Here is a 15,852-nt window from a genome sequence, read left to right on the forward strand (position 1 = left end):
GCCTGTAGATTACTTCGTGTATGCATGGGCACTGCTTTAATTTCGTGCTGGTATGAGGCAACTAATTTATAGGAATCGAAATTCATTCCAAAACAGTGTTTTTTCTTTTTGTTCGTAATATACTTGTATAATGCGCCAGTAAAATCAGAGGTGGTTTATTTATTGTTTGTGAAATTGTACTCATTATGTCTCTGCCTATTTAAGGATGTATATCATATTTTATGATATATATAAAACAAGTTTAATTGTAAAATTGCTTAAACGGCAGAAGATTATATTAAATCAAAATGTTAATCCCTATTATATAGAAATAAATTTTGAAGTTTTCGAACTTAAGAAAAATTCCTTTATAATGGCTGAGAGCCCAGAAAATGTGTAAAAATTAAAATCTTATTTATCAAATACAAGAATGATTTGCGATGTTTACAAATTAATGTAATTATAAAGTGAATTAGCTTATAATCGTCGCAATTTCTGTGGTTAGATTTATTCAGAATATAATCTGATAGATGTGATGGAATACCTAAGTTGTACACACTAATTTAATTTTACAAGCGATATAATCGTCATAAATAATAATATAATAATATAATATATATATTATATATATAATATAATAATAATATAATAATAATNAAAACCTAAATTAACGGCCGTGGGGATCCGTTGCGTTGACCACGCTACACCCTCTATCCGCTAAGGTTGGCACTAACTTCGCCGACAAGCGTCGGTCGGTATAGTTTGTTTGCGGAATAAAATGACGGGATTTTTTTTTTTTTGGTACCGTGTCTCTATAAATTCTACAACAATGCGATGAGACTTTACTGCAGTCTGGGGAAGACAATAGATTTACTGTACAAAGATATCAGCCCCTCCTACTCAATTCATTTGATTTACTGGTTCTTGAACCTTAAGCTGCATTAATCTATTTATAAGCTACAAGTGATCTGTGATCGAAAATTTTGCTTTGTTATTTTACATGATAAACAAAACTAATGTTTAGAAGTAGTTTGAACGTTCCATAATCGAATTTGAAAATGAGTTTGTACGCGCTATATAAGCCGAACTGCATTCAGATATTTCATAATACATTAATAGTTATAGTCATTGCCTTTCAATAAATTTGCATTTAAATGCGTGCGTGTTTATACGTTACGTCAGAGCCTGATCGCATTTGCTTATAAAGGGCACCAGTTCACACTTTTTTTGCAGAGTGACGCTCAAATGAAACATACGGCGATACTCTTATATAGTAACATTAATCTGAACATTGCAAATTGTCTGATTTATTTTCAGTAATACATACTATGAACCACAGACAATTAATATACTACGAACAAATAAATAAGTATCCACAACATTTCGGAATCTGGGATGCCGGAGACTACTCACATATATGTTATTAAATTTTAGTCGAGTTCACAAGAATTGAGAAAAGTACCCATGAACCATGTCATGTCTGTCTGTCTCCCTCTGTCTGTCCATCTCTCAGTCTGTCTCTCTGCATGCAATTGCTAGGTTTCAACGAGATAGATTTACATGACAGTTTCTATTGGCAGTTTTACTAAAATGTGTCGGAAAAATTCAGTTCTGGTTGAAATTTAACACTTTACACGGAGGCAGAAATTCACTTTTTGCGAGTATCACGCGGTGACTTCTACTCCATTATTCAGAAGACAGTGGGGTTGTCATGGGATCGAAGCTACGGCCATCCACTTTATTAGTTTCACAGCAGGTCGTAGTATATGCGAAAGATGACGCCATAATTCCACAGTTTTAAAGTAAGACGACTGTATAATGTCTGCTGTCAAGTGAAACATGTTTCATTTTACTTTATTTCTTCGTTAATTTGTATACTTTTACGATCTGAAGTGAAACGTCATTGGTTCTAAGCCTATATCTGTCACTCCGTTGATGACAGCACACTGGATGTACCAAAATTTTAATTCGAAAAATAATGTAAATGCAGTAGTGTAGTATTTATTGCACACGACGCAAAAAAAAAACCCGGATCCATAAACAACTAAGCGGACAGAACATCGAGGTGAAGTATTTGAACGTGCCTCAAATGTTACATTACACTTACATGTTCTGTGTTAATATTATCGCGTGATTGAGTGACTGTATATAGGGTTTGGATTTGATGATCGGATTTATTGAACACTTACAGAACATAACTACAAATAACTACGACAGTCTCACAGAGTAACATACTCCAAATATCACTGTCACTTCAGCACATATAAAGTCTTCCCAGTCTTCTCTAGCTGTTGCTCGGTAGCGGCTTCCAACAGCGGATATTCCTCTTACTCTGGGTTTCCTCAGCTACAGCATCTCTCGACCAACTTACTCAGTTACTCACCAACCAAGTCACTGAAGCAACAACTCTCTCTCCTGGCTTTGTGGTTCTTGCCTTCAGCAAATATATTTTTTTTCCTCCATTGGCAGTAGAGCCCCGGTGGGCCCAGGCCTACCTCCATGAACTTCTCCGTTCACTTAGGTTTTTCTAGAACTTACACATTGGGTAGGACTCCTTGGGCTGGTGATCAGCTCGTCGCAAGGCCTCTACCTGTACACAAGCACACAAAAACACACACACACAAACTAAACATCCATGCCCTGAGTGGGATTCGAACCCACGATCCCGGTTTCCAAGCGAGCGAAGACAGTACATGCCTTAGACCGCTCGGCTACCGTGACCGGCTCAGCAAATAAATATGCTACGATATTTTCAGTTTGGTGGCAGTGGATCGGTTGGAACAACACTGCAAGTTCTCTGCTTTGAAATTAATCGTCGCCCCACTTCTAGAAAACAAGAAGTTCTGGGAAGAATTAATCGCCAACTTTCCTGTGATACGACATGGACCGTATAGAAAGCAATGAAATTAGGCAACAAGGTGATCTCATAAGGCTCCTTAATTAAATAAATGAATAAAATGGGCTCAAGAAGAACAGCGAAACACTGTCGATATGAGGTACAGACGCCTGAAAGCGGGAGCAGATTCTACTGCAGAAATGTCTGCATAGCAGATACAGCAAAAGATAAGGACAGTCGGCCATCAGAGAATCAGCATTTTGAAAACCGTTTGGAGAATTCACAGTTAACATTGTCACGTGTTGGGTATAAATGTAAATTAGAGTAAACATCTGTTGTAAGGAATTTTAACAATGTTAGTATGCCGTACATCTCCCTTCGAATTACAAGTATTTAAACATCAGGTCATTGCAACACAGTACACCTTTCTCGTGCCACTTGGTATATGTAAACCATCAAAATTATAAAATTTTAGTCAGGTATTTTTGAAATTGCCGGTCACGGTAGCCGAGCGATCTTAAGGTATGTACCGTCTTCGCTCGCTTGGAAACCGGGATCGTGGGTTCGAATCCCACTCCGGGCATCGATGTTTAGTTTGTGTGTGTGCGTTTTTCTGTGTTTGCGACGAGCTGATCACCCGCCCAAGGAGTCCTACCGAATGTGTAAGATCTAGAAAAACCGAAGTGAACGGAGAAGTTCATGGAGGTAGGCCTAGGCCCTCTGGGGCTGTAGTGCCAAGGATTTTTTTTTTTTAATTACAGCTTATTAGTAAATGTTGCAAATACCAAGGATTCAAGAATCGGTGGGGCATGCAGTACAGAGAAGGCAAGTGATAAAATATATACAATTTTTTGTTGGCAGACTTGAAGGGTAAAAGCAGTTTGAGAAATACGTGCGCAGGTGAGGGGATAATCTCTAAACGGATATTAAAGGAATAGAATTTTAGGGTTTGGAATGGATTCATAAGAGGTGCTATAGCGAACACAGTAATGAAAGCTCTTTTTACATAAATTGTCATTGCATATATGAGGCAATTATTTGCCGAATTCTTGTCGCGAAGATCCGGGTTCAGTACCGGCTAATTTCTTTCGAGGTTTGTTACGGACAGGCTGGAATTGCTGCAGTTCTTCGCCGAGTACTTACGTGTATATATCCCCTTCCTGGTACCATTCCACTAGATCTTCATAGTAACATTGCGGCTGCAGTATCACCGGACTCTCTCGTTCCACTCCAAGAATAAAAAACTGGGTAGTCCATAATTAGAATAGTAAAGGCGGTGTAAACTCTTCGTAATAATGTAGCTCCGCCGATTAATTAAAGATATTAGAACAAAATGTCGTATGAAAATTATATTTTCCACGTGAAAATTTTGAGTTTCGCCATGCTAATACATAAAAGTACCGGTTATAAACGCGAGGTTCGTCTAGAAGTAAACATAGAGAAAACTAAATACATGTTGCTGTCTCATCACCAAAATGCAGGGCAAAATCATGACATAACGATAGGAAAAGATGTTTTGAAAATGTGGTACAGTTCAGATATTTGGGAACGACGATAACAGATCGAAACCTGGTTCAGGAGGAAATTAAGAGGCGATTGAACTCGGGTAATGTTTGCTACCATTCAGTCGAGAACCTTTTGTCTTCTCGTCTGCTGTCCAAAAACATAAAAATTAGAATATACAAAACTATAATTTTGCCTGTGTTTCGGTATGGTTGTGAAACTTGGTCTCTGACAATAAGGGAGGAACATAGAACATAAAAATTAGAATATACAAAAGTATAATTTGCCGGTGGTTCTGTGTGGGTGTGAAACTTGGTCCCTGACATTAAGGGAGGTACAGTTTGCCGCTACAGAAAACAGTATATATGACGAACACCGCTCAACTACTGAATCTTGGCTCTAACTATTGACACAGATAACGGTGTTAAGAACGCGTATGAAGATCACATATGTGCCCTGTGAGAAAGGTGACAGCCATGAAGTTGGGAATATCAGTTGAAATGGTCGCTAAGTTTGCTGCACTGTACATCGGAAAGGAATCATTTGCGAGCCGATGTTTACGTGAGCTTGTTTTCTTGTTTTGGTATGTGGAGTTCATCCCAAAAGTTTGTTCGTACGTGTACATTTCGAACCCGTTCTCTATGTAATTAAAACTGAAACATTGGCTTATATTTTTTTATTTGTTTATTTATTAAGCAATCAGAATCTACAATTCTATAAGCTAGTTTGCTGGCGTAAGAGCTGCGATGCTCTTTAATGACGTGGTGAGTCCCTTCCCCAGTGGGAGGTTCCTCATTAGTTTTCTTTTAGGTCAGCTGGCCAGTGTCTTCGGAGTCTTCGATTGTGCTGCGGTTCAACGAGTGGCTGTAGGATGTCGTTTGGGTGATTTGCTAGTTTGTTGTGGTGTGAGGTACTTTTTTCTCTGATGACGTCCTTTATGTGTGGTGTATTTAGGTCTGTATGTAACGTTTGATTGCTTACGTACCAGGGTGCATTTGTTATAATTCGGAGTATTTTTGATTGGCTTCTCTGGATTATTGATATGTTTGATTTGCTGGCACAACCCCAGAGCTCGATTCCATAAGCCAAGATTGGTTTGATTATTGTCTTAGAAAGCAGGACTTTGTTTTCTATGGATAGTTGGATCTTCTTCCAATTAACCAGTTTAGCTCCTTGGTTTTTAAGTCTGTTTGCGTTTTTTGATTACGTGGTCTTTCCAAGTGAGTCTGCTGTCCATATGGATTCCGAGATATTTAATGCTTGGCGACTGTGGGATATTGGCTTGTATGAACATGGAACTTGGTACCCCATGCTGAAGCATGAACAGTTGATTGGACTATTTGGACCTAAAGCAAAGTAAGAACGGAAAAACTCTCAAGCATGGTTTCAGAGTAATTCATGTTTAATATGAACAAAACCTGCAGAAGGTTAAAATGTTGAATAATTACAAGACGAACTTTCAGTCCGAACGAGCGAACAGACTTTCATAAATCTCCATATGATTAGGGATAATAAATTTATAACTATTAAATATATCTCAAGGTTTCTGGCTTCTGGGACGTAACACTGTATAGTCCGTTGGCTGTCAAAAGATTTTTCGGAGGAACGCGCTGCTTCCATCTTGAGGGATGAAGAGTAAGCCGAGCAAGAAACCAGAAACATCTGCTACTTGCTTCATCATGGTTTATTGCTTGGTCTTTACTCTTCAACACCGAAGATGGAATCACCGTGTTCCTCCGAAACTTCGATTAACTTTCTACTGAATATATTGTGCTACAACTCCAGAAGACAGACCTCTTCATAACCGCTGCTGGGATATCGACAGACTCTGCATTATATGCATCAATTTATGCATGGAACCTCATGTGGTTTCCTAGAGACGAAACGGCAGAGAGCATACATCAATTCAAATATTGTACGTTTTTGGTCTCCTAGCAACCACCATACAGGCACGACGAAAGGAAATGAGGAACACCGAATGCTTATTTAGTACAGAAGAAAATATTCTTGTGTTACTGATATGTCCCGCTTGTTTGTCGTGCGGTGTTTCGTGTCGTCATGGCAAACGGGTCTTCGAGGGCAGACGGACGACTTTTGTATTGTATGAAAAATGTAGGAAGCATTGAGAAACAGTGGGAAATGAGAGAAAGCTAAATCGAATATACGTTTTGTCAGTATTCACTTCCGCAGAAATCAAATATAATTTTATATCAAATAAGGCTCAAAACTCTGGCATTATAAGAAAGAATGAGAAAGGCTTTACCGGATTTCCGGTTCTCACAGCGGTGCTCATAAATAATTCCATCTCCTGGGATATAAAGTCATGTTGTCTGTTGAAAGTCAACTGACGTTTCGGAGGAATATGCTGCCTCCATCTACAGGGTATAATCGTAAGCCAAGCAAGAAACCAGCATGTACAACCTAGAAAGTAGATCTCCTGGCGTATTCTTTGGCCCTGAAGATTGAAGCGACATGTTCCTCCGAAGCTTCACAGGGGATATAACTCATCAGGAATAAGGAATGATTCCCATCTTTTGTTGACTATGTCTTGATCATCATCACCATCATCATCATTGTATTTGCGTAATTACATTCACTCCTGTTTGGCCGTATTTATGAAATAATTGCTTTTAATTGTTTTGTTGAGCCTAATAAGTTATAAAAATTATCAGATGAGTGATGTATCATCACTTGTTGCCAATTTTAATAAGACATTGTCCAACTTGTGGCTTATAAGTTATCATGTTAAGAAAATCGTAAAATTCTGTGACATTTATTTTCCTTGCGCTTTCTTTGTGTTGATTTTCCACTTCATACAGCATTCACGGAGTAAGATTTGAGGTTTTCAAGGCGGTGACTATGAAGAATGTCGTCTTCTGGGATGTGGCGCCGTGTACATATTGTGTAAACCGACGTTTCGCAGGAACGTATCGCCTCCATCTTCAGAGTATAAGAATCTGCCACCTGCTCACGCTGGTTCTTCGCTTGCGGATTTTTATACCCTGAAGATGGAGGCGATGCGTTCCTCCGAAACGTCGGTTTACACAATAACTACACGGCGTCACATCCCAGAAGACGGAATTCTTCAGCATTCACGGAACTTAATCGTCTATATTTCATATTTATGAAGATGGAAATCGCTGTATCTGCGTACATCTAGAAATATGTTGGTCCTCATTAAAACTCAGAGTAGAAAAGAAACAGGAAATCAAATTATTTTTCAGTTTTCATGGATTTGAAGTTCTCACAGCCATGACAATGACAAATTATTCACCTGTTTCGATTTTCTATTTAATTATTATTTCAAGGGCTGTTCTGTTCTGCAGGGACAGGAGGAACAAGGATAATTATCCTTGTTCCTCCTGTCCCTGCAGAACAGAACAGCCCTTGATGCTTGTCTTGTTCTTTATAACATAAAGAACAAGACAAGCATCAAGTGTAATTAACTTTTATTAAAACGTTGAGTTAATAAAATCGCCTCACATATTTCAGTTCTGAAGGACCATCTTCAGAAGCTCCTGTAATGAAAGGAGATTGCTTACGTGTACATTTAAAATTATAGCTAAAAGAACTTAAAGATATATTACGTATATTTCTTCTGAGTACCAAAAATGTGTTATTTTCTGTAGTTTCTCTGTTTTCAGGGATGTCTTACTCTTTTTTACGTGTTCCCCATGTTGAGAGTTCAGTAGTGCTTTATTTGTTGTTTTCATTTAACTCTTGCAGTTGTTTCTGTTGGCAGCATGATATGAAGATGTTGGTGATCTGATTGCTACACGTAATGCGATTTCATTTTCTCAACATTTGTTAAATGGCTTTTACACGTGACGTTTTTGTTGTTCTTTAACAGTTGATATGATATGTACCGGTCGAGATATCTTATTATAAGATATCCAAAAATAGCGTATTTTTATACCACATTTCGCAGAATACCATACACGGTATAAATAATGTGATGCATAGTTAATTATGAAAGAGATTCCGAAATATTTACTGACAAATGTTAGCTCTTAAAATACAGGAAGATTTGTCAGTTCGTATTAATTCGGCCCTGAAACATATACTAGTACTTTGATGGCCTGTTATTCTGGAAATGCTAGTTACATTGATATTGTCACGGATGTGGAGTGACTATAGATGGAATTTGGATTCGTGACTCGATTTATTGACATTTATACACACCACTCGTGACTAGAAGTAACTATAGCCCTATCGCTAGTTAACAAATTATGCAGTCCACTACAACACGAAGTCTTCTCAGACTGCTCTGTCTTCACCAGTCGTTGCCTGGTAAAGGATCCCAACAGTACTCGATGCACCCGTTCTCACGTTCTTAACAGTTATCTTGCTTATACATCTAACATCTCTGCACGAACCGCTCACAAAAGACGCCGCTCCTCGTTGCTGTTCAATTATTTTTAGTGGACCTCGCAGAAAACACCATTCCACTGTTGTTTGTGGGCCACTATACGTGTATACAGCAGCAGTAGCTTTACAGTGACCGTCTAGCAACGGGTCTGCATCCCACAACATAAACTCGTAATTATGCTGCTGAATAGAAAACAAATTTAGTGAATATGCATATTTTAAATTTATGTTATTATTTTGATACACTTATTTTTATACTTCTTTGTAATAATACCGTACAGACATTTTTAACTGACTAAAAGTTTTTTTCAGTGGGTTTATATAAATATTTTAATGGCATTGATTTAATGTTATTGACAGCCTTACCCAGAAAAAGAAATGTAAAACTTTTTTGCTTGTATTGAGGCAAAAATAGACAATGCCGTGGAAACTGATGGCTCGTTAGGCACTGCTTTATGTAACAAGAAACCGCATGGTTAGTTGAGTCCCTCGGAAGGGTAAGTATCCGGTAGGATAGGAAACAGATTCTAAAATCTCTCTCTGTACGATATCCCAACGGCTCTACTTATACACTGATGTGACACTAAATTGTTTTGATAAGCTCATCTCTGTGTCGTCATAAACATAAACAAGGGCACTGGGTTCGGATTTTCCAGTTCTATAATGAAGCAGTTGAATCTCTAGAAGAAAGACAATATTTACTCGGTAGAGAACAAACTGTTATAATGAATGCTATCAGATTGCTGATCCTTGTTACAGAGGTACTTGAGCAGGCATCCCAGTTCCCCCTTATGGCGAGTTTTCTTCCTTCCGTAATTTGAATGTGTTACCTTGTTCGCGGTAGATCCCTTTTGTTTCACTGTGTTCGTGACACAGAAGGGTAGTTCAGTAATCATAATGCAACGAATTACGCCAATATCTTGTGATGGTGCAGCATAAAAGATTGGTGAGACATAATGGCTTTATTAAAGCCGCACCATAGCTCAAGCGGTTAGTCGCTGGCTTCCCACCGCGGCGGCCCGCGTTCGATCCCGGGTCTGGTCAAGTGGGATGTGTGGTGGACAGAGTGGTGCTGGGGCGGGTTTTCTCCGAGTACTTCGGTTTCCCCTGCCAATCTTCATTCCACACAAACTCTCCATCATCGTAATCACACGGGGCAGGTACAATAGGCCAATCATTGGCCGCCGTGCCGAGTAGACCCAGTTGGACTCCACCCCCCACTAAACGAATTAAAAAAAAATAATAGCTTTATTTCTGCTTAAGAACAAATTCAGTTGCTTCTTCTCTTTCATCCGTCACAGCATTTTTTTTTCGCATATATATTTGTCCTGACTTGATTACATGACGATTTTAGTAGTATTGTTGTCTACAAAAATTGAACCATTCTGAACTATGATGTGCTTTGATAATGTGTACTCTTGTAAATGGGCAGATCATTTTGCAAGAACACAGTACCTCTTTCTTCAAGGTAGAAATGGACCCTGCAAATAAAGGGAGAAAATGTTACAAAGCAGTGAATGCCGTACCCCAGAAATCCGCTTTGTACACCTGAAGTTTAAGAGTTTAGGGGTGATAATTTGTATGCCCATGAAGAGCATAAGAATGAACTTTAAATATGAACAGTATGCATCATTGCATTTCTACGACTGAATTTTCTGAAATGCAAAGAACAGCTGTCACCTGTTCATTGTTCAGGGAATATTATACACAGAGCAGTCGAGACACGAATGTATGCAGTGTGCATCGGACAGACTTGACTGGAGTAGCGTTCCATTCTTGCAGTTGATTACATGTTTGCAAAACAGATCTAACGCAAAAGAAGAAAGACTCAAGCAGATTTCAATTATTAACAAATTTCCATCAGAGTTCCTGTGCTTTAGCTCTCTCCTGGTTAAAATAATTTTCTAAATATTGTATTGTTCAGAGCCGTTACTATACAACAACGGCGATATAATCAAATATACCAGAACCGTTTGTCAACTTTCCGTATGTACACGACTGTATAACAAAATTCTGTAGGCGACAAGCAGAAGTCATACAAAATGATGAGTATGCACATGTTCGCAGCATAGGAAAAAGTGAAGCCAGACACAGAAAATATAAGAGGCTTTAACTTGGCGCCGGTTAAGCTTACCACCATTCAAATGATTGAGTTTTCGTTGTAGCATAAGATATGTAAGATAGGCATGATCTGCTCTGTAAAGCCTGTACTGACAGAGGACTTGAGTGTAAGGCAAAAGGAAGAGTTTTCGATAACACTATATGTGCGAAATATACACTTGACGAAGGGTCGAATGTATTCATAAGTGACAGATCCATCTTCTCGTCAGAGAGGATGTTACATAAGGACTACTACCGCAAGAGTTCAGTTCGAAAAAAAAACTCTCTGGTCGTGGGTCTCAAGGGGCCCGATGCCAAGACGAACTGATTGGCGGTAAACCGCCAGTCGTAAAGTAACTGTGACTCTGACGCTGACTCTGAGATCCCCGTGTGGAGGCGGGGTCTAATACCTCCACCGTGACCCTGCGAGTCGTAGGAGGCGACGAAAAGGGAAGTCTCAAATCTGAGACGGTAAAATGTGGTCGCGAGTCCCAAGAGACTCGGACACGAGAAAGACTGCACTGGCAAGAGCCAGTAGCATATACAAAAGGCAGACCCGTCCTCTCGTCAGAGAGGGCGGCCCACAGAAACAAGACCGTAAATGCCAAACAGTAATAAATATCTGGTCATGACCCCCAAATGGGGCTCGACACCAAGACTTACTGACTGACTGTCGCAATGTGACTTGGACTTGGAGACTAGTTCACTTTGACTTTGACTTTGACTAAGACTAGGTCAGGTCATGCGCCCCACATTGGGCTCGATACCAAGACTGACTGCCTGCCTGACTGACCATCAGTCGCAATGTGAATTTGACTTTGACTTTGAGACTAATTCATTTTATATTTGTCCTTAGAAGAGCAGCGTCGGTATTCGGCAAGAGAACAGACTAGAAGACCTTTCACCGAGATTAGCGTGCGAGAGTGTCGTAACACTGAAGAGGAAACGTCAGAAGACGTTTTAAGTTGTGATTAACCATTGCGAGTGTAAAAGTGATGTTCAAAAAATATTCGTTAAAATCCGAAACCCACACAATTTCTTGTCGCATTGCCTCGCAAACACGCGCAATATTCTCATAGTTGCTGTGTTGACACAGAAAACAAAACGAAGAAGTTATATAGGATAACAAAACAGGATGCATTATTTGAAGAAAATACAGTATTTCACAAGAAAATAAATGTAAACTTTAATGTCATCATAAGAGTGTGGGAAGTTTCAATCCAAAATCGAATTTATTCTCCATATATTGCTGATACAAATTTATTTTCCCGCCTAACTGGCAATTCTTGGACGGGTCATCGCGTAATGCAGTTGAAGTTTGCAGATATTATAAAACAAGACTGCGACAGGAAATCACACAGACACAATGTATTGTGGCGCAATTGCTCAGAGCAAGAACTGTGGAGCCAGAGTAACAGCCGATGCTAGGTAATTCAGCCGCACGCAACAATACAGGAATTGTCAGGAAACGAGATGTAACGCGTACAGCCGTTGCTCTGGAAAAATTATATAAACACGTTTCCACGGAAACGAATACATACAACAATAGAAATGCTATGTTTTATATGCGGTCTCTGCCGAGGGTTTATAGAAAAACACAGAAGATCATTTAAGTCAGTTGAGCCCCTAGGCGCCAACTGCCAGCATTGAGGCTCAGGAACAAAACAATTGAAGCATCAGAGTTAAGCCGGGTTTACATGGGTCAAGTAAACGGTCATGTAGAGCGGTAAAGTTAATTAGAATATTTTTCTTGCATCGTGTAAACAGTTCCGGTCAAGTCAAGTACCGACTTGCGTCAAGTAGCGAGACAAGTCAAGCAGTTCTGCACGGTGGACAAGTGACTTGACTGCTACCCCCATCACGAATTTTACCACTTGATCGCCTACTTGACCGCTGACTTTACACGTGTAAACAAGAGATGATGCAAGTGAGCAAGCCGGCAGGGCTAATATTACCAGCTTTCTCATATCAGGCATTTGATTCGTATACACTTCGTGTACATCTACTTGAACATCTACTGAACTACGTGAAAACACGTTTGTCAGGCTGTAGTTAAGTCAAGTCAAGTAGAACCAAACCACGCAAGTACGGAGGCAAGATACTTGACCCAGGACTTGACTCGTGTAAACCCGGCATTGAGTGGGCATTTGTATATTGTAAATTCGATCTCTTTTTTACTGCGGTATATTGAGAGGTCGAAAAAGTTGATGGAGTTGTGTAATTTTTTTTTTGTAGCGAATTTTATGGAGGGTTGTTCTTCGTCACCGCAGTCAAGAATAGCGAAATCAACAAATCAATAAACCGACGAAACCATAAGTAACATGGAATATGCAGGGACAGAATACAAATGAGTATGTACCTTAAAACAAAACTCTCATATAGCACATCATATATTACACACCAAACACATGCATGACAACAGCACAATAAACCATATAACCTAGAACAATCTGAGGCATTTACACAGATGAAAAACTAAAAACATTACAACAGTGCAGCAGTTTCCTTTATCAGAACTACTTATACATCTTGTGATGGCCAGTTAGGCCGAAACATGTAGTTATATACAATAAATAAGAAAACAAGGATGGATATTAACCGACGTTGTACGGCAAGAAGTGGAACACAAAGCCAGATCTACATTTATAGAACTTTTGGAGCTGATATAAATCAATTAAAATTATTGTTATTTCTTGGGTGTCAGTCTGTCTGCTTCCGGGAAGTCCTTCTGCGCATTTGTTGTGGCCCTCGTTTGTTCCTGGTTGGTCTCCCTCTAGGATTGATGTATAACTATTCAGGTAAATTTTCATTGTCTACCCACTGAGACGCGAATTCTATTACATCAGAAAAGAAGAATCTGTAGACGCAATAAGGGCAGGTCCATCCAAGCAAATGCGTAGTATTCAGAGGAGGCGCCAGGCATGTAAAATGAAAGGCAAAATTACATTCATCACAAATAAGCATGCGCTCTCCATGATCACTATCGCCACACATACGACAAAATAAGAGTTGTTGACTTCTTGATTCAAAAGGGATCTCTGTGATAATTTCTCCACCTGGATGGGGTCGAACATTAATGATTGAAAACACCTGTCGATCAACTGGACAAGTATTGGCACATTGTCCCCATTTCTTGATACAGTCCGCACAGAAAATATGGTCGCAAGTGTCTATAGTCCCAACTTCCTGTGTGGTAAATTGTTCCAAGCAAATGGGACAAGCCGGACAGTTCTCTGACTCTTTATCCTTACGGCATTGTGACTTGTGAGCTGCAGCGCCAGATGATGTTGATGGCATCGGTTCCGCTCCAATATTACCAGACTCGGTTGTGGGAGCAGCAGTGGAGTGACGAGAGAAAATCCTAACTTCATCCGATACCCCTTCTCCTTCTGTCTCAGGACAACTCACCCTAACAATATTCCTATTTCTTTCAGTCCTAGAATATCTCATTGATGTGTGTCCAGTGACTTCTCCTTCATCGTCGCAAACAGGCTCATCGTCATGGTAACTCTTGTCGTTCTTAGTCACAATTCCCTGCACTGCAGCATATACTATCACAGGGCAATCAGAGTCACTGCTTTCGTTCTCAGAGTCCCCACTATTCGACCTGCTGCTCTCTCTGCATGGTTTAATAGGGCTTTCATCACTGTCATTGCAGCTGTCAGATTCTTCTGTTCGACAACAGATTCTTCTGTTCTTCTGTTCTGTTCCTTCTGTCTCAGGACAACTCACCCTAACAATATTCCTATTTCTTTCAGTCCTAGAATATCTCATTGATGTGTGTCCAGTGACTTCTCCTTCATCGTCGCAAACAGGCTCATCGTCATGGTAACTCATGTTGTTCTTAGCCACAATTCCCTGCACTGCAGCATATACTATCAGAGGGCAATCAGAGTCACTGCTTTCGTTCTCAGAGTCCCCACTATTCGACCTGCTGCTCTTTCTGCATGGTTTAATAGGGCTTTCATCACTGTCACTGCAGCTGTCAGATTCTTCTGTTCGACAACTTGGAGTCTTCCTTGTTTCAGTCAATGCGGGTAACTGTGGAGGGCAATCAGTATCACTGCTCCTCTCAGAACCACTATGACTCCTTTTTCTCCTCTTTTTGCATGGTTCAATAGGTGTGTCATCAGTGTCACTGCAGCTGTCAGTGTCTTCTATTCGACGAACCGGTGTCTTCACCTTTGCAGTCACCGCTGGTAAATGAGGACAATCAGCATCTCTGCTGTTCTCAGAAGCAATATCACCCATTTTTCTGCGTTTCCCGTTTGGTTGCGCACGGCTTTCATAACTGTCATTGTCTTCTTTTCGTCGAGGTGAGTTTTCCCGCCTTTTAGTCATTCTTTTCGCACGATATTTCCTCTTTGTTTAACCTAGTGCAATAAAATATTGTAGCGTGTTTGGGTATGTCACGCTACAAATAACTTTACGCCGTATTAGATATAGATAGAATCACACACTTTACAATCGTTGTCACTCGTATTATTTCAATGACTGCTTACACTATATCTCGATGAAGTGCTAGACTGTCTTTCTCGGCGATTGATTCCAGACTGACTGCTTTTCGCCGAAGCTGGCCTATTTATACCCTCTGCCGCTGCTATGGAAATGAACCCTCTGTTATAACTATGGAAACGTTGTGTGGGAACTGACCACATTCAAGCAAGTGTGACAATGCTTAGCAACAACGAGTAAACAACAGTTGCCTGGCAAAAGCGAGTAAACAGCGGTTGCTAGGGAACTTGTAAACACGGGTCTGGCAACAGCAGTGCCTATTACATAACCGTTTTCTATTTGTCCGACTAGGCTACATAAGAAGATACACTGAGTTACAGTGACAGTTCTACCGTTCTACAATTCTAGTTCACTGTTCAAGCAGTTCACTATTGTTGTTATCCGTCTGTGTATACTGTGCAGCTGCAATAAACCCTATAGGACATTTCAACTAGTGGTTGTCTCTTCATACTACGACATCCCCCAGTTGCTTTGTTGGTTCCGCGATTCCTACGCAATGACCCATTGTTATTGCGTTGTCTCTGTGGGAACGCTTCGCGTATTCGTCGTAA

At 40.0% G+C, this 15,852-nt stretch overlaps 1 protein-coding gene across 1 annotated transcript; it reads right to left on the reverse strand.

The window, feature by feature from the left end:
• Positions 1-13,576: 13,576 nt before the first annotated feature.
• LOC111875482 (chromodomain-helicase-DNA-binding protein Mi-2 homolog) lies at positions 13,577-15,127 on the reverse strand. The gene has a single exon (XM_023871776.1). The coding sequence runs from the start codon at positions 15,125-15,127 to the stop codon at positions 13,577-13,579; it is 1,551 nt and encodes a 516-aa protein (XP_023727544.1).
• Positions 15,128-15,852: the final 725 nt, after the last annotated feature.

The sequence above is a fragment of the Cryptotermes secundus genome, unplaced genomic scaffold, assembly GCF_002891405.2.
Source record: "Cryptotermes secundus unplaced genomic scaffold, Csec_1.0 scaffold736, whole genome shotgun sequence".
Classification (NCBI taxonomy): Eukaryota; Metazoa; Arthropoda; class Insecta; order Blattodea; family Kalotermitidae; genus Cryptotermes; species Cryptotermes secundus.